The sequence below is a fragment of the Vicia villosa genome, linkage group LG5 (genome assembly GCF_029867415.1).
Source record: "Vicia villosa cultivar HV-30 ecotype Madison, WI linkage group LG5, Vvil1.0, whole genome shotgun sequence".
Classification (NCBI taxonomy): domain Eukaryota; kingdom Viridiplantae; phylum Streptophyta; class Magnoliopsida; order Fabales; family Fabaceae; genus Vicia; species Vicia villosa.
The window spans coordinates 154,306,449-154,332,438 of record NC_081184.1 but is presented as its reverse complement, the minus strand read 5'-3'; the positions used below and the strand labels follow the sequence as shown (position 1 = coordinate 154,332,438).

The following is a 25,990-nucleotide window of genomic DNA, read 5'->3' as shown; positions in this document are numbered from 1 at the left end:
TAGTGAGCTAAAACATGTTGCACTTTAATTTATGGACATGTGCCCTTAGGGCACATGTTAAGGATACTATAATTACAAAAAACTAAATGTAATTAAATGCAATAAAGTCATATTTAAAATTCCGATACATTGAATGCACGTGTTCCAAGAATTTTTTTCTATAAATATCTAATTATCTTGTGTTCTTGGGGCACATGTTAGCTTTTCCCTTAATTTATAATGAACTTGATTGAGTGAATAAGCAATTAATATTGAAATTATAAGCATCATGATCAAATAGTCCATCAATTTTTTAAACAGACAAACGAGTCTTGAAGTATAAAATATCATTCAAAATATTTTTGTTCTTAACTTTTAGCGTTAAAGTTATTGTTGAAAAGAGAATGAGAAACATTTAAATAAAAATGTGTGAATAATACTATGAAGGTTGTATTATATAGTGAAATGTATAATTTATTGTATCAATTACACAAAAAATATGTTATGGTATATTCTATTTTATTCTATTTTAGATAGGTTGGAGAATATTATATAAGCTTGAACATATAAGTTAAATACACCAAGCTTGTCACATATATAATTAGTTCTAGGGTCTCGTGGGAATTTTGTGAACACATAACAATTGAGCATTAAAGTTAACAAGCTTGTGATAATGTTGTCTGATTCAATCTTCTCTCTGGAAAAATGACAGTCTATTTCAATATGTTTGATCATCTTGTGAAAAACTAGATTAAAAGCAATATGCAATGCAACTTGATTATCAGAAATAAGCGTCATTGGTCTTGCTTCTTCAAATTGAAATTCTTCGAGCAATTGCTTCAACCGAACCAACTCACATGTTACCAGCGTCATAGGCCCATATTCTGCTTAGGCACTTGATATTGCAAATATATTTTATTTCTTACTTTTCCAAGATATAAGGTTTCCTCCAATAAATACACAATTCCTAGAGGTAGATCGTCTATCAATGGGTGAGTCTTCCCAATTAGCATTAGAATATCCAACTATATGAGTATGTCCTTCATCGTCACAAATGAGACCTTTTTCTAGAGCACCTCTGAAATATCTCAAAATCTAGCTAACAATGTTCATGTGTTTTTGGCAAGGAGGATTTAATAATTGAATAACCACACTAACTGCAAAAGAAATATATGGACGCATGAGTGTGAGATGATTTAACTTTCCAACCAATTTCCATACATCCTAGAGTCAGATAGAGGGTCTCCCGGATCGGGTTGTAGTTTAACACTAGGATCCATAAGAGTATTAATTGGTTTGGCATTCAATAAATCTATTTCTTCCAAAATACAGGTAGCATATTTTCAATGAGAAGTTACCAAACCATCTTTAGATTGGGCTACCTCAATACCAAAAAAATAATAAAGTTTACCAAGGTTTTTGTCTGGAATTAATTCACAAGATGTTGTTTTAATTGGATTATTTTCCGTTGATCATTACCAGTTATGATAATATCATCTACATATGCAATAAGATAAATACATCATTGGTTTGAGTAACGATAAAAACAAAATGTTCGGTTTCATTATGGACCATATCAAACTGTTGTACTACAACATTGGGTTTGGAAAACCAAACTCTCAGAGATTGCTTAAGACTATAAAGAGACCAATTTGGTCGACAAACCATAGTCGATGACTCCCCCTGAGCAACAAACCTATGTGGTAGATCCATATATACACCCTTTTCAAGTTCACCATGTAAAAATGCATTTTTTTTGATGTCAAGTTGAAGGAGAGACCAATGTAGAATGGTTGCAATGAAGAGAAGAAGTTTAATTAATGCCATCTTTGCTACAGGCGAGAAAGTATCATTATAATCCAACCCAAAAATATGAGTGTATCCTTTAGCTACCAAACGAGTTTTAAATCGATCAATTTTACAATCTAGACTGACCTTCACAATATAAAGCCAACGACAACCTACCAAAGACTTATCAATGGGTAGAGAAACTAGTGCCCAGGTACCACTGCTTTAGAGATAACATATTTCATCAATCATTGCTTGCTTCCATTTACGGAGAGATAATGTTCCGTTTGGAGTGTTAGGAATAGAAACAGAAGACAAAGAAGTATAATGCAAAGAGGAAAAACGACGATAACATAAATCAAATATAGTGTGAAGACGAAGTTCGTGTCAGGCGTATAACTTTTTAAAGGGAAATTGGAATACCAAATTCAGTCTGCAAGATCAAATATGGATATAAGGACAATGTTAGAGAAGAATTTGCAATGACCTTAGGAACAAGCACGACATACGTTGGGTGACAATGGTGATATGTTTGTAGTAGTCGATAAGTGAGGGGCCAACTACATGATATCTAATGGGCCATGCTCCCTATAATGATTGGGAATAATGGTATACAATATGTTAGTAACTTTAGGAGGAGGTACAAGAGTAATTTCTCTAAGGGGTTCAGAAGTTACGTGGTTGGACTCACAATATGGAACAAACTCGAAGAAGGTAACATCAACCGATATGAGATATCATTGTAGAGTAGGAGAATAACAATCATAACCTTTTTGGGATTGATGATAATCAATAAAGACACACTTGAGTGATCAAGTTGATGGTTTATCAAGTCTATGAAAGAGATTATGGATAAAATATTTATACTCGAAGGCGCATGGAGGAATTGAGAGAAAGGGGAATGTGGAAAAAGAATTGAGTGAGGGATATTTTTGCTATATTAATTCAGAGATGCATCTCTAAAAATATTATTGAGTACATTTTTAGCTATTTTAACGCAGCCACTAGGGGTGGGAATAGGCTGGGCCGAGCTAGGCTTTGCCAAGCCTGAGCATGACCTACTAAAAATTTCAAAGCTTAAGTCTGGCTTGTAGTATATCGTACACTTATTTTTTTGGCCTGAGTCTAGCCTTTTTAAGGCCTGATTAGCCTATTAGTCTACTTTAAAGCCTATTTCATTTGAATATTTGTAAACAAGTCATTCAACTCAACTTTATATAGGCTAACAAATGTTTGTTTGTATTGACTTATTTGAGTTTATCTAGTGACATAAATTTTATGATACTATTTGTTTGAGAGAACTTATGGAAGCAAGTTATGACATTGTTCATAAGATTTTTTTCTATCTTATTTTCATAATTTCTTCAAGATATTTAAGATTTATTTTTATATTTTAATTTAAAGTACAAAATACAATATATTAATAATAAAATTATTCATATTTATTTAAATAGACCGACTTCTAAGGCTTAAAAGGTTTTTTATGTGGCTCGTGGCCTAGCCTTTTTAGCTAAATAGGCTTATAAAAAAGCCTAGGTCTTTTCTATTTATACATAAAGTCTGGCCTGGACTAGACCTATGTAGGCTAGGCCGTAGGCCCCTGTTAGTCGGCCTGACCTATTCCCACCCCTAGCAGCCACCCCATTTTTGTCAAAAAATTAATTCGGAGATTCATCTCTAAAAACATTTCGGAGTGGCTGAGTGCATTTTAACTATTTAAACGTTTGTATTATGTATATTATGGAATTATGGAATATTTTTGGAGATGTATTTCTGACTATACATTATAAAACGGTACGTCCGAAGATGCATATGTAAAAACTGAATATATTTTTGACATTTCGTCAGGAATTTAAGAAAACTTATGGGAGAAAAAAAATTGGAGTATTTAATATGTCAGCTTTTGAATTGAATATGACACCCCTTTTTCAATTTTTTTATACTATTGAAAATTTCAAAATTTATTAAAATTTTCAATAAATTTTGATAAGTGTTGTAATTTACTAAAAATTTCAAAATTTTTAGTATTGTAAAATTTTAAAACTTTTTTTATCGAAAATAAGCTATTTTTAAAAAAAATTTGATACTTTTTTGAAACTTCCAATAAACACATAAATATATATATTTTTTTATAGAAACATAAAATATCATCATTGGGAGGTGCAAATATAATTCTGGGAGTGACACGTTGAACAGTTACAGAATTGTCATAATGTTGTTGAGGTTTGATTTGGAGGCCCTTTCATGTAACAAATAAGAAAACAATTTGCCCATATTTTTAGTACATTTGTCTGTATAAATAAAAAAAAGAAAATACAAAAATAATTTTCTTTCTCTCACTCAAACACAGAGAGAAACAAGAGAGAGAGAAAAAGATAAAATTTTCAATATATTTTTTAATGTATAACCTGATATAGTAGCTGAGAGATGAGCAGAGTGTGGAAGGGGACACACTACAGAAAGAAGAAACAAACAGCAGAGTAGGGTTTTAATCTCTTTCTCAATTTCACTCTCTAATCTAATCAATCACAACTAACCCCAACCCTTGTTCAAATTACACCTTTCATTTTTCACCCTAACTTCCCTTCAACCCTTCACTCTCAAACCCTAACTTCAAACTTCACCACCATGCTTCCCCCATTTCACTAGCTCATTTCTCTACTCACATGCATCATCGCAACTGTTTCAGAGGAGATTAGGTATGGAAGAAGGGACTGACCGTGGGATTCTCCTCTCTTGTGCGATTTGTGGAACGCTCTTTTCTGTTTTGGGTTTCTCTTCCTTCTCCATACTTTGGGCTGTTAACTGGAGACCCTGGCGAATTTATAGGTAATTGTTTTTGCTGTTTCTATTTATGTTCTGTTTTGTTTTTGTTGAATTCACACGGACTTTATAATTCCGTTTTATTGCGTTGTTTAGGCTTAATTTAGTTCAAGTGCTCTTAAATTTTGTTGTATGGTTGCTAATTAAGTAGATACTTGTTTTGAAATAGTTCTATTTCACTTGCATTGGCTGCTGTGTTCTTTCAATGCTACATAATTAAGTGAAATACGCATACCTTTTCGATATATTATTTGGGAAGTAACTATAAATTGAAATGGTAGTTTCTGATTTTTTATTTCGATATTCCATCAAGTATATCTGTTTGGATTTGGCGCCCTTGCCATGGATATTTTTTTTTGTATTACGAGCTTGACGTTGCCTAATCCTGAGTGCTTTGTTGTCTTGTTTTTTTATGTATTATTAATATCTAAAATAGGCTTAGGTGGTTTGGGCATGGAGAGAGAAGACCTGTAGATTTTGTTGTAAGGAGAGTAGATTAGATGAAGAATGTTGTAAGGAGAGTAGATTAGATGGATAGGAGTCAAACCAACTAGAGGTAGACAAAGAAATAGAAAAACCATAAGAGAAGTTATTAAGAAATATCTCAGGATTAATGAATTGGATATAAACATGGTATTAGATAGAACATTATGTCGGAATTGGATCTATGTAGCCGACCCCACTTAGTGGGATAAAACTTGGTTTTTGTTGAAATTTGAAATAACAATGGTCTCCATAAATAATAACCCAAATTAAGAAATATACTTAACAAATTTGGTAAATTTGAGACTATGGACCTCTTTATAGATTGAACTTTGAAGATAAGATTTGTGTTTAATTATTACCTCAGAAATGGAATGACATTTACAATTTGATTCTTGTGAACAAGAAGTTATTGTTGGAAATGTAACAGCTCTACGTATTTGTCTGGTTGAGATTCATTTAAGTTATTGACAATTAAGTTCTCAATGATAATATCTTTCATTCCATTGCTTCCTCTAAAGTTTAGCAACAATTCTTGTAGTATTGAGTTTTGGGAGGCTTATTGGACAGGGTTATAGAAGGCCTTTATAGAGACCTTTCACCCGCCTTTGTTGTTTCTCTTACATTCAGAATTCTAACCAAATTTCATAGCCACCTCTTTTTGGAAGAGTAAGCTTTAAGACAAGGACAAGGTACCTTGTAATTTGGCAGTCATGGTACTAGTCACAATAGGGTAGAATTCAAATCAGTAGGATTGGAATCCTCCTAAAACTACATTAGCACTGGCAAATGAGAGAAATGAAATACATCATTTGTGAGCCTACTCTTAATTGCACCTTTTTTTGGAGTCTTGTCGTTCAAATGATATTTTAGAGCATTTATGGCCAAGTGGTTGTGTGATTGATCCATGTTTCCCTCTTCTGAATTTAAGAAGTTGAATTGAAGCTCAAGATAAGGTGTAGGTCTTTATACAAGAATCAAGTCCAAGGCTCTTGTGTCAGAGTGTGTGTTAGATATATGCTCTTAATAACTTCAACTCTCGAGAGTTGTTCCTTTGACAGGATAATGCAACCCCATAACAAGTTGGATGTATGAACACCCTTTACAAAACCTATGAAGCTAAGAAGAATAAAATATCCTGTAAAATTACTAAATTTTTATGTATTATTAATACCTGTTTTTGTTGCTCTTTTCTTATCCATTATTAGAAAGAATTAGTATTGATTATTGTTGTCTAATAAGCTAATTGTCTTAATTGAAAAAAAAGCAGTAATGTCTAAAGAAGTAGTATTGATTTTATGCCTGTCAGATATCCAGGATTTAACCTTCTTTTACATGAATGTCTATACCTGTTCCAAAAATTGGGCAATAAAGCTTCTTTTCTGATGGAATCAAAAATATAATTATTTTCGAAACATATTATTAAACCCTCTTTGATAGCATCTGAATTATTGAATTTTGAACACAACAAATGTCGTTTAGTCATAAACAAACAAGTCTTAATTTTGCTAAACCAATGACTCTGTCCTGTAAAATGTATTGATTTAGGAAGAAGTCCTAGTTGTTGTGCTGCTGCTTTAATAATACAATTAAAGTACCTTGAATTTTTTATGTTGGTTTGGGCTTCCTTACATATATGTTTTTTTGTGTGTCTATATCCAGCTGGATCTTTGCTCGAAAGTGGCCAAATATCTTGCAAGGTCCTCAACTCCATTTACTCTGTGGTTTTCTGAATCTTTCAGCATGGTTTGTTGTAGTTTCTCCAATTATCATGCTTATCATTTGGGGATCCTGGTTGGTTGTAATATTGGATCGACACCTGATTGGTTTGGCTGTAATTATGGCCGGAACAGCTCTCTTATTGGCATTTTATTCAATTATGCTGTGGTGGAGAACCCAGTGGCAAAGTTCAAGTATGTATTTACTAGCCAATTTGTTATTTAATATAGCTTTGTGTCTTGTTCAGTGTTCATAATTTTAAGCTTATATTACTCTATTTGATGTGAAACCGACATTTCATTATAACGAAGCTTAGAATTACATACAATCTTGTTCTGCCATTACTATTGTGGGCTGTTTTCTTGGATGGTTTTCCACCATTTGAGCAATATGCAACCTTTTTCAAAAGTTAGCAGAAAAGCAAATAACTGCAGCTTGCATATATGATTTTATGGTGACTAAATGTTAGAAATAGGGAGCCGATAGAATGAATGCTTTGAAAAATTTTGGTCATAAAAGTTGCCCTATGCTATGGTGAGCAGTTGCGGAGTTGCCCTATGCTATGGGCTATTAAGGCAAGGATTGTGGTAGCTTTATTACTCTATTTAGGCCATGTGTCTAGGCGACACGTGGCTTGGACATTTCTCCAATGATTGTTGAGCAAACATATCTTCAATCACGGCATGTCTCCATTATCTTTAGGAAATGCCCCTTTGTATTCTTAAGAAATAAGAATAGAAATTGAGGAAAACAAAGATGCATTTTCATAATTGAAGACAAATGATATTTAACTAACAAGAATAGGAGGAAAAATTCACTAACCGAATGAATACCCTTTCTTTGAGAAATGGGAAGGTCACCCTCATTTGGTAGGTTTAGAGTTGGAGAGGTTATTGGATCAGAATGCGAGTCATCTCATGCACCTCTTCAGCCATGCCAGTGCCTGTACTATTAGCGGGTTAAGAATACTGTTTTGGGCATCAAGTAATATAGATCTGATTATATTATATTCCCTTGAGATGATTTGATTAGAAGAGAGCAGCACTGATTAGAAAATAAATATAGACACAGTAATGTAAGTTACTAAAATGTGGAAATAATTTTAACTATAGTATAGAACCTGCTAAAGATTGGCTTAGGTCCTTGGGCAAATCTATTTATTTTAACTATAAATATTTTGTTTTATGTAGCTTTTTCATTGTGTAGATTGTATTAAATTATCCAAGGGGAATGATATATCAAGGAGCAGTTTTTGTTAGTTTTATTATTGTATTGGCTCTTACAATTTTTAACTAATATCTACATTTTTCTGACAGGTGCTGTTGCAATTCTGCTTCTTCTGGCTGTTGCTCTCCTTTGTGCATATGAGCTTTGTGCAGTATATGTTACAACGGGATCACGGGCGTCTGACCGATATTCTCCTTCTGGTTTCTTTTTTGGAGTTTCAGCAATTGCTTTAGCAATCAACATGCTATTTATTTGCAGAATGGTATTTAATGGTATGCTTTTGAATCATTTTTTTTTGCTTACAAATTGCTATCCAAATTACTATTAAAGATTAAAATAAATTGTTGGTAATTATACATGTTACACATTTTCGATTTGGTTCCCACGGAAACACTTTTCAATCACTCCCTGAATATTCAATCATTTTCAAGGGCATCTCCCTCCACCATTTGTTGCTGTTATTGTAAACGTGAGACTGATATGTTTACCGGCAACCTAAATTATTGGATTGAATTGAAAATGACGATCACATATTGGTACGAATTACACTACGTTAACATTTTAGCGTTTTCCTGACACTCTGTCATAATTCCAGTTTAGATTATTATAATAGTAAATGCAAAGGACTAAAGACGAAAGGACCCAATTGAAAACACTCTTGTTGGAACTGAATTATAAGTGTAATGTACAGGGACTGAATATATATATATATATATATATATATATATATATATATATATATATATATATATATATATATATATATATATATATATATATATATATTATAACCATTTTAAATTAACCAGGTGTTGCATTCAATGTTTCTTTACAACATAGATGATTTCCTGTTGTACTTACTGCTTTTGGCTTGGTTCTGGATAATTTTTTTTTTAAACTAGACAAATTTCTTATTATTATTACTCATGTAGGAAATGGCCTTGATGTGGATGAATATGTGCGAAAGGCTTACAAATTTGCTTATTCTGAGGGTGTTGAGGTGGGTCCTGTAGCATGTTTACCCGAACCACCAGACCCAAATGAATTATATCCTCGGCAATCTAGAAGGTTTGTTCTAGTTCTTTCTCTCAGTTTGGACTATCATAATAGAACATATTATGTAAGGTGTTAAAATATCATTTAATATTAGCTATTAGTCAGGAATGCATTTTATTTGCCCTTAATTTTATCCCCTCCTTCCAATTAGTTTATTAATGAATCTTTTACCTTGTTTTGATTAACTTATTCCCATTCTTTTGATTATGGCTGAATGTTGAAAATCTAATATTGCTTCTCAAATATTTAAGCGCATACTTCATTAAGCTTTCTTTTGAAGTTATTCTTGTTTTTTTTTTTGGTTGACAGGGCTTCCCATCTCGTTCTTCTCTATCTTGGCTCATTATCTGTTCTGTTAGTTTACTCCATCTTGTATGGTCTAACGGCAAAGGAGGAAAAATGGCTGGGTGCAATCACATCTGTTGCTGTTATTATTCTTGGTGATTTAATTAGCCTTTCTTGATTTTGGTTATTTTTGTACTATCTCAACAGGGAAAATTCTTATGTACCTTTTATCTCTGTTTATTTGTTTGCTGTTTCTGTGAACTTCTTGTCCTGTAGACTGGAATATGGGAGCTTGCCTGTATGGTTTTCAACTTCTTAATAGTCGTGTTGCCGTATTGTTCATTGCTGGAACATCACGGGTGTTTCTTATTTGTTTTGGAGTGCAATACTGGTATGTTCCTTAATCCAAAACATGTGGTCTTTTTACCTCCATTGCATGTATTATTGGTTTGTTCTTATCTATGCTTTCTTCTTGCAGGTATTTGGGGCACTGTATCAGTTATGCTGTTATGGCTTCTGTACTTTTAGGAGCTGCTGTTTCTCGCCATTTATCGGTTACAAATCCATTAGCTGCAAGGAGAGATGCCTTACAAAGCACTGTAGTTCGCCTGAGAGAAGGCTTTCACAGAAAAGAGCATAACAGTTCATCTAGCTTTTCTGAAGGCTGTGGCTCAAGTATGAAACGGAGCAGTAGTGTTGAAGCTGGCAATCTTGGAAATGTCATTGAAGCTAGCAGGGGTCTGGCTGCTGGTGATGGGAGCAATTGGAATAATGTCATGTCTCAAACTGCTAGTTTACCGGACGGAGTCAATAGTGACAAAAGCATAGATAGCGGAAGATCAAGTATAGCGTTACACTTACACAGCAGCTCCTGTCGCTCAGCTGTTCATGAGCCTGAAGTTGGAACATCATCTGATGATAGAAATTTGAATCACAATAATTCCTTGGTTGTTTGCTCTAGTAGTGGCCTTGATAGTCAAGGGAATGACTCTAGTACATCTACCTCGGCAAATCACCAACCGTTGGATTTGAATTTGGCTCTTGCATTCCAAGAAAGGTTGAATGACCCTAGGATTGCTACTATGCTGAAAAGAAGGACAAGACAAGGTGATCGTGAACTGAGTAGTTTATTACAGGATAAAGGCTTGGATCCAAATTTTGCTATGATGCTAAAAGAGAAAAGTTTAGAGTTAGATCCAACTATCCTCGCATTATTGCAAAGAGGTAGCCTAGATGCAGATAGAGATCATCCTGAAAATACCGATAACACCAGTGTTGACAATGCTGCGCCTAATCAGATTTCATTATCTGAAGAACTGCGGCTACATGGGCTTGAAAAATGGCTTCAGTTATGCAGGCTTATATTGCATCACATTACGGGTACTCCAGAACGAGCGTGGGTTCTGTTTAGCTTTATTTTCATACTGGAAACCATCACTGTTGGTGTATTTCGCCCAAAAACAATCAAAATCGTTAATGCAACACACCAGCAGGTGAGTGCTGTCTCTCCTTAAATAATTTCCGGTTTGTTTTGTCCAAATGAATAATGTACAAGCAGCATATTTATGGAAGCCTAATGTCTATATTTTGTTTGTTTGATGTTGGGATGGTAACTGTTTGAACCTTATTGTGAACGTTACATGTGCTCATCTTGATGTTTTCTGAACCTTCATTGCTTGTAGTTTGAGTTTGGCTTAGCAGTGCTATTGCTGTCTCCCGTGATATGCTCTATTATGGCTTTCCTTCGATCACTTGCGGTGGAAGAATTGGCCATGACATCAAAACCAAGGAAGGTACAGAGTTGGCTGTATTTGGATTGAATATAATGGGTGAATTTAATCATAATTTTTTTTAATCTTGTTTAATTGACCAATATTTGCTGTCAGTTTTTCTAATTGATTATTGGTTGGTTGTAACATGCAATATAGGAATCTGTTGCTTTATGATGTTCTTGGTTCTGTTGTGTGAAGTCTACACCTGTTTGTACTTGTATCCTATCATTTCTACGGCTTATCTGTCTTTCAGTTAGATAGCTGTCATTGTTAGTTAGAGCTAGATCAGCCTATAAATACTGAGTTGTAACAACTTATTGAACTGATTTTCATCATATGAATTCAATACAGACAGAAAACACTTTCTGTTTTTCTCTTAACCTAATATGATATCTATTGCTAAATGTTCCAAATGACCTATGGTTTACTAATCTATCTCCTTGCCATTTGTTAAATTTGGCTGACACTACTCTGATATGTACATCCCTGTTGAGCACATCTGGAAAGTTCTTCAGTTACCTTTTCACAGTTTATCAGTGTGAAAATTGATGAACATAACTTTCTCATCTGGTGCCAACACATCGAACTTTCCCATTTTGATGAAGTTACTCCGAAACATTTCATTAATTCTCATCTGGTGCCAACACATCGAACTTTCTCATTTTGATGAAGTTACACTGAATTGGTTCTCGTGTTCTCGTGTTTCTTTTAATGTTTCTCGATTATTTTCTTTATCTTGGCAGTTCTTTTCAATGCATAAATACATTTCATCATTTCATGATAATGTGTGAGTGAGCATTTGTGTGAAGTTTAAATTAATTGCTACTACTATATTATCTTTGACCGCCTCTTCATAATATGTTGTCTTCAGTATGGTGTCATTGCTTGGCTGCTTAGCACTTGTGTTGGACTGTTGCTCTCCTTTTTAAGGTATGCTCTACTATACTAGAGAGTCTTTACTATTTTTAGTTTTGACCTTATTTTAACTCAAATCTTTTTGGAGTACATTTTTATTGTCATGATTGTAATTCACTATATCAATGTGCATTCAATTGAGGTTACTTTTTGCTATAAATGAGTCTAGAGGGAGTACATGAGTCTAGAGGGAGTACACAGGAATTGTTCTATTTTCTTTCCTTCAGTATTGTTAAGAGTCCCAGAACAATATATGGTCTGAACATGTGCTTATAAGTGGGGACAGTCCTCACCCGACAAGCCGGTTTTGTAAGGATGAGTTAGGCTCAACTCACACATACTAAAATGGTATCAGAGCTCGGTTTAGGATCCGTCGGGCCACCTACCATTTAGTTCCACGCTCCAGACGTTCAATCTTGGGCGTGAGAGGGGGTGTTAAGAGTCCTACATTGGACAATATATGTCCTAAATATGTGCTTATAAGTGGGGGTAACCCTCACCCTACAAGCCGGTTTTGTAAGGATGAGTTAAGCCCAACTCACACATTCTAAGTATTATGGTTATATAATTTAGGTAATAATGAAATTATAAAAAACTTGTCCACACCACTATAGTCTGTACCGACTCAAGCACGAACAGAACTATGTGTTCCATATTGCTATCATGTCACTGTAATGCAAAAAGTAAATACTGTTAACTGAGCATCCGGGATATTGTTGATATTTTTGTGGTTAAGTAGTAATTTTGTACGAAAGTAATATGATTGAACATGTCATTTAAATTTGTTACATTGGTTAAAATATTTTTTGGAATTCATTTCAGCGTATGCTGTATAGCAATTCCTTCCATTCATTTTACGGAAGAAATATAATATGTTAAAATTTAGAATGATTCAGTTGCTGAAGCTTTTATTAAAAAAGAAGGTGCTGTTGCTTGCGAAATTGAATCAATTTTTATTTTGAATGCTGGAATAATTATAATCCAGTGTAGTTTAGTTCCTTGTTTGTCCTACTAACGCATGATAATGCTTATGCCTCTGTTTCTTTTTATCAATTTTTGTCTAAATTGTGCAGCAAATCATCTGTTCTCCTTGGATTGTCCTTGACCGTGCCTCTAATGGTTGCGTGCCTTTCTTTTGCCATTCCTATATGGATTTGTAATGGTTACCAATTTTGGGTTCCCCGTATAAATTGTAATGACAGTGCTGGAAATGATCGTATTCCTCGTACAAAGGTCAGTGCTTTATGTTTTCCCACCTACTTTATTGGTGGCCAGTATTTTATGTTTCCAATAGATCCATTTATTTTCTTTTGTTAGGTACGATGGATATATTATACATATATGTATTTCTTGCCACTTGCATATTTTCTACTATCATTAGTTCCTTTGGAGGTCATGTATTTCTGTCTACTATCATTTAGCCTTACATGTGTGTTACTTGGTGTACTTTTGCTTTATCCTTGTGGTCTCTGAGAAGCTAAGCTTACTAGTTGGAAGGATAGGTAATTCAGATAACTTTTTGTTCTGTCATATTACACTAGTCTATACGTAAAAACACCTATGTATGTAAGACTTGTAACATAATAACTGTATTGGAAACAGAATTGCTAAAACAATTTCTTTCAATGTGTGCTTTTTCTCTGCGTGTCAATTTACAAGACATTATAAACTCGGAAAACAATCAAGATCTAAAGGGCTGAGTTCCGGCCCCCGATATTTTAGAGACCCATGAGTTGTTGTGCACAAAGAGATGACATGAAAAACAAGCCTGAAGAACTTGCTTTTGGTGTTTCTTCCCTATCAATATTAGTATATGATCACATTTATTGTAACATATTCTAGTTTTGGGGTCCTTTGATCTGGTACTTATGTAATGATATTGATGTTCGATCGAGGCTTTTACAATTTTATTATATAATTTTGTTATGAGATTCATTCAACACTTGCATACTGCTATAGCTTCCAATAAGTTCCGATAAACCATATCCATCAGTTTATGCGACTGGTTAATTTGAAGATTGTAATTCACGAAATCACAAATTGAGAGGAAGTGTGTCATGTAGTTATAACTTGTCTTTTTGAAGTTAAATTCTTTGCCAATTCATAATTTTGTCTTGCTTCTTTTTACAGGGTATAGTTCTCATTATTTGTATGTCAGTATTTGTTGGATCTGTACTGGCTCTGGGAGCAATAGTTTCTGCAAAACCCTTAGATGACTTGAGATACAAGGGATGGAATAATCAGAAAAATTCGGTCTCCCCTTACACATCATCTGTTTTTCTTGGCTGGGCAATGGCATCCGCCATTGGTTTAGTTGTTACTAGCGTACTTCCAATAATTTCATGGTTTGCAACCTATCGGTTCTCCCCGTCTTCTGCTATACTTATGGGAATATTTTCTGGTATGCTCTTTTCTCACCGTGTTTACTACTGTTCTTACTTCTTTTTTTTCTAGCTTCTGATATTTATAATTCAATGAACTCTTTCTGGCTGCAGTTATCCTTGTAGCATTTTGTGGAGTGTCTTATTTAGAAGTTATCAAATCTAGGGACGACCAAGTTCCAACAAATGGTGATTTTTTAGCTGCTTTGCTTCCATTAGTCTGCATTCCAGCAATACTCTCCCTTTGCTGCGGATTGCTTAAATGGTTGGTAAAACTTGACTATCTGTTTGTTGCTTTGCATTTCGATAGGAGTGTCTGATGCTTTTCAAAACATTTATTTGCAGGAAGGATGATGATTGGAAACTTTCTCGAGGTGTATATATTTTTGTTATAATTGGTCTTTTGCTTCTGTTTGGTGCTATTTCAGCTGTAATAGTTGTCATCAACCCTTGGACGGTAAGTGCAATTCTGTTTATTGTGTTGAGTTTAATAACTCTTACCCATGTACTTGTCTTTCCTCCATGTCTCTTCCTCTTCAATTCTTTTTTTTTTGCTGAATGTCCTCTTTCCCATTACTTCAGATAGGGGTAGCATTTCTTTTGGTCCTTCTCCTAATGGTATTAGCAATTGGTGCAATTCACCACTGGGCGTCAAACAATTTTTATTTGAGCCGGATACAGATGGTGTTTGTTTGCTTCCTTGCTTTTCTGTTGGCTTTGGCAGCATTTCTTGTTGGATGGTTTGAAGGTGCTAGCTAAGTTTATTACATAAGCATTGATATGCATGTCTTTAGTAGAAACTGGTTGATCTACTATTGTTGTATTCATTTCTTTCTGCTTTTCAGGTAGACCATTTGTTGGAGCTTCGGTTGGGTATTTTTTATTTCTTTTTCTTCTTGCTGGAAGAGCATTGACAGTGAGTTATTTATTTGCTCTGTTAACCTTATAGGAAGCATGTTTCTGATTTCTGACTGTTTTCAAAGTTCCTCTGGTTTTATTCCTTGATTCTGTGTATTATCCAGGTTCTCCTTTCATATCCGATTGTGGTTTATTCTCCCCGAGTTTTGCCGGTGTATGTGTATGATGCTCATGCAGATTGTGGAAAGAATGTCAGGTTAACCCTTAAGCCCAAAGTTCGATTGTTTTTTTTTCTTTCTATATTGTTTCTTTCTTTGATTTTATATGTTAAATGATTAATTAGTTTATTTATCCACTGCTTGTATTTCTACTTACAGTATTGCCTTTCTCATGCTGTATGGGATTGCCTTGGCAACTGAAGGCTGGGGGGTTGTTGCCAGTTTAAAGATTTATCCACCCTTCGCTGGTGCAGCTGTATCAGCAGTAACACTTGTTGTTTCATTTGGGTTTGCTGTTTCACGTCCTTGCCTAACTCTAAAGGTTAGATAAATAATTATGACCAGCGTTTTGAATTTTCAAACTACTACAATTCAAATTATTGGACTCAAAAATACTCTGAAACCTCTGATTCTCTTTATGTAGAAAATGGCTCATTATAATCTATTAAGTGCTTGCTACTTTCGTCAGGAAAACACTTGTTGAAGTTCTAACCTTTCTATAATGTACAGATGATGGAAGATGCTGTACATTTTCTCAGCAAGGAAACCGTTGTTCAAGCAATTGCTAGATCGGCAACAAAGGTATGTTCATCTGTCAATGAGATTTCAGGATACACCGTACCAAATTTTCATTTTGTGCTTGTTCTTCCGCCCGCCACATACACACATAAGTTTGATCAACTCACAGGTCCCTACTTTTGTTTCTTGTCCAAGTTTCTTCGCATTACCAAAAAGCTAGCATAATGTGTCTAGGCTAGCAATATCCTTACAATTAATATAAGTAATATCTAAACATTTGAAATTGTGCTCATTGATCCTGATACCGACATTTTTTCCGTTGTTTTACTGAATATTTGCTGTATTTAGATTTTTATTGAATACTATTGTTGAAAAAAATATCACCTTTCCATTTTTCAATTAAGTTAAACTAAATGTTTGAGTTATATGCTTGACTGCAGACCAGAAATGCAATATCAGGAACTTACTCAGCACCCCAGAGGTCGGCTAGTTCTGCAGCCCTTTTGATTGGAGACCCCACCGTTATGCTAGATAGGGCAGGGAATTTCGTGCTTCCTAGAGCTGATGTCATGAAATTGAGAGACCGTTTGAGAAATGAAGAATTAGTTGCGGGTTCATTATTTAGCCGTTTAAAATATGCAAGGACATTTTGCCATGAGCCAACCAATGATGTTGATCACAGAAGAGTAATGTGTGCCCATGCACGGATTCTGGCTTTAGAAGAGGCTATTGATACTGAATGGGTCTACATGTGGGACAAGTTTGGTGGTTACTTACTTTTGTTGCTTGGTTTGACATCTAAGGCCGAACGAGCACAGGTAAAAAGGCAATTCTAGCCGCTTTGCATGCAGTGAATGATATCTAGTTCGAATTCTAATTCGTGTGTGACACCAATAATCCATTTTCTCTTGCAGGATGAAGTTCGTTTGAGACTCTTTCTTGACAGCATTGGATTTTCTGACTTAAGTGCTAAGAAAATAAAAAAGTGGATGCCAGAAGATCGCAGGCAATTTGAAATCATTCAGGAGAGGTACTATTCTGATTATTTGATATGTATGTATACTTTTATCAAGCTCTTTTTTACTAACTATTTTGCAATTAATTTTCTAGTTACATAAGAGAAAAGGAGATGGAAGAGGAAATCTTCATGCAGAGGCGTGAAGAGGAGGGTAGAGGGAAGGAAAGGAGGAAGGCTCTACTTGAAAAAGAGGAACGCAAATGGAAGGAGTTAGAAGCTTCACTGCTCTCCTCCATTCCTAATGCTAGCGGCAGAGAGGCTGCAGCGATGGCAGCGGCGGTGCGCGCAGTTGGAGGTGATTCTGTTTTAGATGATTCTTTTGCTCGAGAGAGGGTTTCAAGCATTGCACGGAGAATACGTGCCTCACAATTAGAACGTCGTGCACTTAAGGTTCATTTTCTGTCTATGCTATTACTTCTGAATTATGATAATGATTGGTAGAATTGGGTAGAGTTTGTGATTATACGTAAAAGATGAGAAAAAAATATTATTGACAATAGCTATTGACTTGATACAGAAGACTCAATATTAATCCCTATTTATAGGTTACAAAGACTCGATCCTAAATCAAAAACAAGTCATGATAATAATAACTAATATAAATCTGATACTAGGAGATACTCTAAGATACTCTAAATTAGTATAAAAGATATTATAAGATATTTTATAATATTCTAATACTCTCCCGCAAGCTGAAGCTTACTAAGCTTTAAGCTTTTTACATATATTACCCTTTAAAAGAGAAAATCAAACCAATTAGGGTTAGAGCCACATTGAACTTTTACTAACTACATCCTAACAAAGTGCAATGATATTTGGTCAGATTGTCCTTTACTTGAAACAACCAGCTTAGTTTTGTGATCAGTGACAATTACTAAACATCTACGGTAGTTAGACAACATGACTACCAAAAAGAGAAACTAACTTGGTGGGACAAGTCATCTGTGACCGGTGCCAACGACCCAACTTGACTTTGGTTAGATGAAGGGACTACCGGAGACTATACACACATTATGTTGAGACCAATGACGAGAGAGCCTTCCATTAGAGACAAAATTGACAAAAAGCTCGCTGTGGCAAGAGTGACTTAGACAAATTATCAACTAAATCCATGCTGCTGATTGCAGGACTTACATATGACCACATTATTGACTAAATCTATGTTAACGAACAAAACTTGAAAAAAATATTTCTTGTTAATTATCATATTAAATATCGTTAAACAGCTGGTTTGATTTGTTAGAGGGATTTAAGTGGGAATAGAAAGAGTATTGGCATAGGGCATGGAATGGAATGATCATTCCTTTTATCGATCAACTTTGGTGTGGTTAATAATGCAATTGTGTCCATTCCTATATTTGGTTTGTAAGATTTAGCTGAATTATAGTGGAAAGTAATTATTCAGCTTTTAATTACAAAATATTTGCTCATTGCACAAGATATGTAAATAATATAGTGCTGTTTTCAAAAAAGTATTTTTTAACAATATAATTTTGAATAAATAATTTGGGATCATAATTTTTGTAAATCACAAAAAATTAAATTTCTAAAAACTGATGTTAGCTTATCAAAACAGTAAAGAAAACTATACCGTTTGATAAAAATAGAAGGTCAAATGTAGCTTTTTTATTCAACTATATCTTCTTTGAAGTATGTTTGAAAGAATAAGATCTTTGAATTTTGTAGTTTAGCTTTTAAATATGATGTTCATTTTTTTGTTTGTTTTGAAGTTGTCACTGAACAAACTTCTGATTCATTGAGCCAGAAGTGTATGTATTATGTTCCTTCTTTATTGATGGGTTGTCACTTACCGCAAAAAAGTGGGTTGCTTGCAGCAATCCGTTGCTAAAGCCAATAGTATTTCTTTAAGTTAAATCTGTTTTGGGTCCCTAAATTTTCTTTTCATTAGTTTTCATCTCTACATGACCATCCTACATGACGCCCAATGGCGTATACAATACTATGTCAGTTTTAGCTATCTAAAAATTAGGGTGGGTGGGGTAGCTCAACTGGTATGTGCTAATTAAGTTAAATGTGTGTCACCTATGCTAATTGAGTTAAATGTGTGTAACATATCCTTGGCGGCAACATTTACTTATATTTATGCATTAATGTAAACAAATTGTTGATATTTAGAACTCAATAACTTTAATTAAAAACTACCCAGAAATATTTCCTTAATCTTTACAATAAATATATATCTGTCCTAAAATGAATACTAGGGACCAAAAGCAATGATTTTAGGTTTTGAAGGGACCAAAACCGAATAAAATCTTGTATAGGTGCCAGAACCGAATAACATCTTTTATAGGTACCAAAGTCCAAAACCGAATAAAATCTTTTAAAGGTACCAAAACCATAATCTTTCCATTTTATAAGGACCAAAAACATATGTAACTCTCTCTTTTATATCGGATGTCCCATTTTAATTACATAGGATAACTATTCTGGAGATTGCTTAATTAATTTGCTTCTGATACTATTGAATATTTGGTATGCTTTACAGACTGGAGTTACAGGTGCTATATGTCTCCTTGATGACGAGCCAACTGCAAGTGGCAGGCATTGTGGTCCAATTGATTCCAGTCTATGTCAAAGTCAAAAAGTCAGCTTCTCCATTGCTTTGATGATTCAACCTGAGTCTGGTCCCGTCTGTCTTTTGGGTACTGAGTTTCAGAAGAAGGTTTGCTGGGAGATTCTTGTTGCTGGTGCTGAACAAGGCATTGAGGCTGGACAAGTTGGTCTTCGATTGATTACTAAAGGTGATAGACAAACGACAGTCGCAAAGGAGTGGAGTATTAGTGCAACTAGTATTGCAGATGGAAGGTTTGTACCTTATGTTTAGTTTTGGAATAGTTATCTTATGTTTAGTTTTTGTATAGTTATCGTATGTTTTCTTAATTTAACATTTTTTAAATATTTTTTATTGAATAACATCTAGTAGTTTAGGGTTTCTGTTACCCAATTCGCAACTACTTTTTCCTGATTATGTTTCATGATTTCACCAATAGCTCGTAATTCACAAGCCAACGATTTCGATCTCGCAGGTGGCATATTGTAACAATGACAATTGATGCCGATTTAGGGGAAGCAACATGTTATTTAGATGGTGGATTTGATGGCTACCAGAATGGATTACCATTGTGTGTGGGAAGCAGCATTTGGGATCATGGGACCGAAGTTTGGGTTGGAGTTAGACCACCAACAGATATTGATGCATTTGGTAGGTCAGATAGTGAAGGGGTTGAATCTAAGATGCACATTATGGATGTTTTTCTCTGGGGAAGGTGCTTATCGGATGATGAAGTTTCTGCCCTCTATACCTCAGTAGCTTCGGCAGACCTCAGTGCACTTGATTTGCCTGAAGATAACTGGCAGTGGACTGATTCACCCTCAAGGGTATATATCATCTGCATCCTCCCCTCCTCTAATCATGTAGACAATCTTAGTCATGCTGATTGTAGTTTGCAGTATATGTGTAATTTACCATTTTTCTCATTCACATTCTAACATCAGAGATGCATATTTATGCAAGAGTAAAGACTTGACAGCTAACAATTCCTGTTTGTAACTTCTCTGAGCTGCCACCAACTTAACTGTACATAGCGGAATTAAACTCTGAGATGTATGCTAAGCTAAGCCTATCATATAACTGTGCTGACAATTATTATCAACATGACTAGGTTGTATTCGTGCTTAATATATCCTCAGAGAAGAAGACAATTGAAGTTAAACATCAGATTAAGTTACATTAATGGAATAACAAATGTTATTTGGTATTTTGGCTGCTATGTTTATTTTGGTTGTCTAAATCTCATGCACCTGTTTTGCTCCTAGGTTGATGGTTGGGACAGTGATCCCGCAGATGTAGATTTGTATGACAGAGATGAAGTAGATTGGGACGGACAGTATTCTAGTGGGAGGAAAAGAAGGTCAGAACGTGATGGCGTGGTGTTGGAATTGGAATCCTTTTCTAGGAAGTATAGAAAACCTAGAACTGAAACACAACAGGAGATTAATCAACGGATGCTATCTGTAGAATTGGCCATCAAAGAAGCTCTTTTTGCTAGAGGAGAATCACGTTTTACTGATCAGGAATTTCCTCCTAATGATCACTCATTGTTCGTGGACCCTGAAGACCCCCCTGCAAAGTTACAGGTATTTCTCTATTTTTGTTATTGTTATTGTTATTGTTATATGTAATTCCAATCTTACTGTTTTCTTCTATGTATCTTCTATGTAGGTTGTTTCTGAGTGGTTGAGACCAGGGGAAATTGCTAGACAAAACCCTGGCTGCCGTCCTTGCTTATTTTCTGGACCTCCAAATCCTTCAGATGTTTGTCAGGTTGTGATTTAGATGTCTCTTTCTATACTTTGTCAATAAATGCCTGTTAGTTATGTATGTTTTGATAGGTTTGGATTTTGCCATTTCTCTTAATAGCTGTCTTGTCTAACAATTGAATAGGGACGGTTGGGTGATTGTTGGTTCTTGAGTGCTGTTGCTGTTCTGACAGAGGTTTCTCGCATATCAGAGGTGATCATCACTCAAGGATATAACGAGGAAGGAATCTACACTGTTCGCTTTTGTGTTCAGGTAACAAGGAAAAAGAGTTGAATTCACATCACTTTCTTATTATTGATCTCTTTCTCATGCCTTATCTGATAACGGTTTCCATTGGCTGATCTTTTATGATGTCTTTTGGAGCTTTAGACACTGAGAGATGTTGGGCTTTAAATTTCTTTCATCAATTTAACCGTTGGATTGAAACTTTTGAGTCTTCAAAATTGAGTACAAGAAAAAATTAATGCTTTTAGACAAGTAATGTGTATTATAAATTTCATTTTTAAAAGTGAATATAAACCATAAGATTTATACTTATCACTACTAAATTTATCTAATGTTTGCTATGCATGATAAATCATGTTAATATTACACAATTCAGTATTGATCTGTTAAGTTTGTATCATACAAAAAGTTTTGGTTTACTCGCTTAGATAGACTATAATGATCTATTGAAAGATTAGCTGAATTAATTCTTACACTTCATCCACTAATTTTGATAAGTTCATTAAATTTAGTTTTTGTAATTTTTAGTGAATAGGGTTGTTTATTAATTTTCAGAAGTATGAGGACATCATTAAAAACATATAAAGACTTTGCTGAAAATTCGAAAAAAAAAACATACGGGCTTTAGGTATAGTATAATCAAAAGTTGTTAAATGGAGTGAGTGTTCAAAAACTACTCCTAGAGTTAATGGATCCCTCCTCTCTATTGTATGGTTTTTATTTAATACCTGAAAAACATTAACTGACATTGGATATCCAATATATGATCTACAATGATTACAAATATACAAGTCATTTAGCCTCATATCCTCTCTAGTTGCATATTTATGTGATGTTTGCTATAATTTCTATTACCTTGACATTTTTTATTGCATATTTTGGTTCACAATATCTAGGGTGAGTGGATCCCTGTTGTTGTTGATGATTGGATTCCATGTGAATTACCGGGTAAACCAGCATTTGCTACAAGTAAGAAGGGTTATGAGCTTTGGGTCTCTCTATTGGAGAAGGCATATGCCAAGTTGCATGGCTCTTATGAAGCACTAGAAGGCGGGCTTGTTCAGGATGCTCTTGTGGATCTCACTGGAGGTGCTGGGGAGGAAATTGATATGAGGAGTGGTGAAGCTCAGCTTGACCTTGCAAGTGGTAGATTATGGTCTCAGTTGTTACGCTTCAAGCAAGAAGGTTTTCTCCTAGGAGCAGGAAGTCCCTCAGGCTCAGATGTGCACATCTCTTCTAGTGGTATTGTACAAGGTCATGCATACTCAATACTGCAGGTAATGGGCCGATGTTTAATATCTCATTAATATCAGTTGTTCGCTATAAACCATTATAATTTTCCACTTGAAAGCTTAAAATTCTAGGAGACTTGGTCCTTGCAATCAATACCTTTATGAATTTTTTAAGAAGTTGTACTAAAGTAAATAGGGTGTGTTTGAACATTATTTACCCATTGAGCCCAAAACGCTTTTGGTGCGAGGTGCATGTTTAGATATAAAACCTTCATGAACTTTAACCTTTAAAGGAGCTGGTCTATGACTGTCTGGATGATTTTAAATTACCATTGCTGTCATGCAATTTTAGGTAAGAGAGGTGGATGGGCATAAACTTGTTCAGATCCGAAATCCATGGGCCAATGAAGTTGAGTGGAATGGTCATTGGTCTGATTCATCACCTGAATGGACAGATAGGTTAAAGCACAAGCTGAAGCATGTTCCACAGGTAGTAATATGCCTCAACTTGGTACCTTGTTGTGAATGAGGGGTAATTGCTCACTCTGTTGTGAAATTTTCCTTGCTGACATCAATTGATTCTTTTTATTTTCACTATTCTGGACAGTCAAAAGATGGTATATTCTGGATGTCGTGGCAAGATTTTCAGATTCATTTTCGATCAATATATATTTGTCGTATCTATCCATCAGAGATGCGTCATACTGTTCATGGTCAATGGCGTGGTTACAGTGCTGGTGGGTGTCAGGATTATGATACATGGCATCAAAATCCACAGTTCAAACTGACTGCAACTGGGCAAGATGCATCATATCCAATTCATGTATTCATTACCTTAACTCAGGTATGAATGGTACTTGATATTTAGTAATGCATTTATCAAAAACATCATTCCCATTGAATTTCTTTAAAACTCTATTTTATCATATTTATAGGGTGTGGGGTTTTCAAGAACAGCGGCCGGTTTCAGAAATTATCAATCCAGCCATGATTCACTGATGTTCTACATTGGAATGAGGATTCTCAAAACTCGTGGCCGGCGTGCTGCTTATAACATATACCTACATGAATCAGTCGGTGGGACAGACTATGTGAATTCTAGAGAAATATCTTGTGAAATGGTTCTGGAACCTGAGCCAAAGGGATACACTATAGTTCCTACCACTATACACCCTGGGGAAGAAGCACCATTTGTGCTTTCAGTCTTCACCAAGGCATCAATAACTCTTGAAGCTTTGTAGTCCCCAGGGGTGGCTACCTGTTGATGAGTTTCTTGCTTGGGTTCTCTGGGATCATATACTTGCACTGCTGAAGTCATGCTTAAGAGCATTCGGGTGATTTTCTTTCTTGGAACTTTCCCTCAATTTCCATAGTCAAGCAGTCTACATGTCATTAACACTGCTTATGTTTTTTTTACAGCCTATGACTATATTTCTTAAAGGTTGAAGTTTCTTGCATGAGTGGGCAGTCTCGCAACATTGAGATATGATTTCGTGATGGGGATGGTCTGGCATTGTTTCAAATGGCATGCTTGGACTATGCATCTGCCAGCATTGAAGAGGCACTCGGGGTGTTCATTATGTACATAAAAAGTGGTACTATAGGAGTATACTTGTAACCATTTAAGGAAAAATGGGAAAAGAAATAGCTGAAAATAAGTAGAAGATTACTAACATCTTATTCAAATGGAGATGAAGGAAGGGTTGGGGAAGTATAGTTACAAGAATTGTGTAACTTATGTAAATTCAGCTCTTCCGTTTTTGATTCTTTCCATAGAGTATTGTACAAACATTAACAATTACCATTCCCTATCATTTGTTGACAATGACATTTGGGAAGATTTTGTACAAATGTTTTTCTAATCTAATTTTGTTCCAAAGAAAAGAAATGTTTGCTAGTTTCATTTTATCTACGATTAGCTGAGTGTAAAAGAACGTGAAACAATAGAGTTAAGTTTTCAATTGGAAAATCCCCATTTACTGGACCATTTAAAAGAAAGCAATATCTCAAGCGTCCGACACAATTATCTAAACGCCCTCTGCTTTCAGAGATACACATCATGAAACATTTTTTTTTTTGTCAAAATTTAGTTTTTTCGGAGTTACATCTGCGGAAATACTTTAAAATGGTAAACGTTGAAATAATTTAAATAAATTCACTTCAGGGAATTTTTTTGTAGATGTAGCTCTAGAAAGTATTAATAATATAATGTTCCGTAGATGTACTTTGAAAAATTTTGTTATATTTTAAATCAACAACATTTCACTCTAAAACTCCATTTTTTTTCAACGATAGAATAATACAATAAAAAGAAGTACGTAAACTAGTGTGCCGTCAACTCAATGTTATATAGTACATCAAATAATACATCATATACATTATCCAACGGGTGATATGTCATATACATAATCAAAATAAAGTACGTCAATGTAAGAAAAATACAAATGATAAAAAAATTAGCACGATCACTACTCTGTGTGTCGGACGACATCATCTTCTCCTCTATCTCTCGCGCCTCCTCTGCGCCCATCACCTCCTCTGCCGGCTCCTCTGCCTCTATCGTCTACTACTTCATTTGTCCTGGCATGATGTCTAGGGTACACCAGTGCGCTCTGTGTCACCTCTATGATATCATCCAGTATACGCCTGGCACCAGATCCCTCAGGGAAGAAACCACCCTCAATGTCTGTCCGCACCATATCAACTATTTGACGACAGTGATGAAGCATATCCTGAGTGTGGTCCATCTGAAACTGTTGCTCCTTTACACAAATAAAGTGGAAAAACCATTAAATTGACTCTAAGCGTCCTTCTTGATAATTAGCCACTCTAGAGGATCGGTGGGTCTGCCACACATCAACCTCATATCAGATATTTGTCCGAGATAGGAAGGGATACCAAACCTTAGCCGGGCATGACCCTAAAGTTCTAAAATAAATTTTGAGTGAAAACCTTACCAAACCTTAGCTGGGCATGACCCTAAAGTTCTAAAATAAATTTTGAGTGAAAACCTTGTGAGTAAATGCAAAGCCCATTAAAATTAACTCGAGATTTAACGCATACACCTAAAGCAGGTAAAAATAATATCTTAATTTCATATTCATATTCACGCTTCACATTGCGCGTGGTACTACATTACAATAAAATAAA

General features: G+C 35.0%; 1 protein-coding gene across 1 annotated transcript; it reads left to right on the top strand.

The window, feature by feature from the left end:
• Window positions 1-4,105: 4,105 nt before the first annotated feature.
• LOC131603319 (calpain-type cysteine protease DEK1) lies at window positions 4,106-24,691 on the top strand. Its single transcript, XM_058875617.1, has 31 exons — window positions 4,106-4,596; window positions 6,736-6,986; window positions 8,109-8,291; window positions 8,952-9,087; window positions 9,385-9,515; window positions 9,637-9,751; window positions 9,839-10,853; window positions 11,043-11,153; window positions 12,004-12,062; window positions 13,121-13,280; window positions 14,178-14,448; window positions 14,543-14,693; window positions 14,774-14,885; window positions 15,011-15,176; window positions 15,274-15,344; window positions 15,451-15,542; window positions 15,664-15,826; window positions 16,015-16,086; window positions 16,464-16,841; window positions 16,938-17,053; window positions 17,134-17,431; window positions 19,548-19,867; window positions 20,089-20,440; window positions 20,879-21,199; window positions 21,285-21,386; window positions 21,507-21,635; window positions 22,505-22,885; window positions 23,193-23,330; window positions 23,448-23,684; window positions 23,776-24,174; window positions 24,260-24,691. The coding sequence occupies exons 1-30, from the start codon at window positions 4,469-4,471 to the stop codon at window positions 24,079-24,081; spliced, it is 6,465 nt and encodes a 2,154-aa protein (XP_058731600.1). The 5' UTR covers window positions 4,106-4,468; the 3' UTR covers window positions 24,082-24,174; window positions 24,260-24,691.
• The last annotated feature ends 1,299 nt before the right edge of the window (window positions 24,692-25,990 follow it).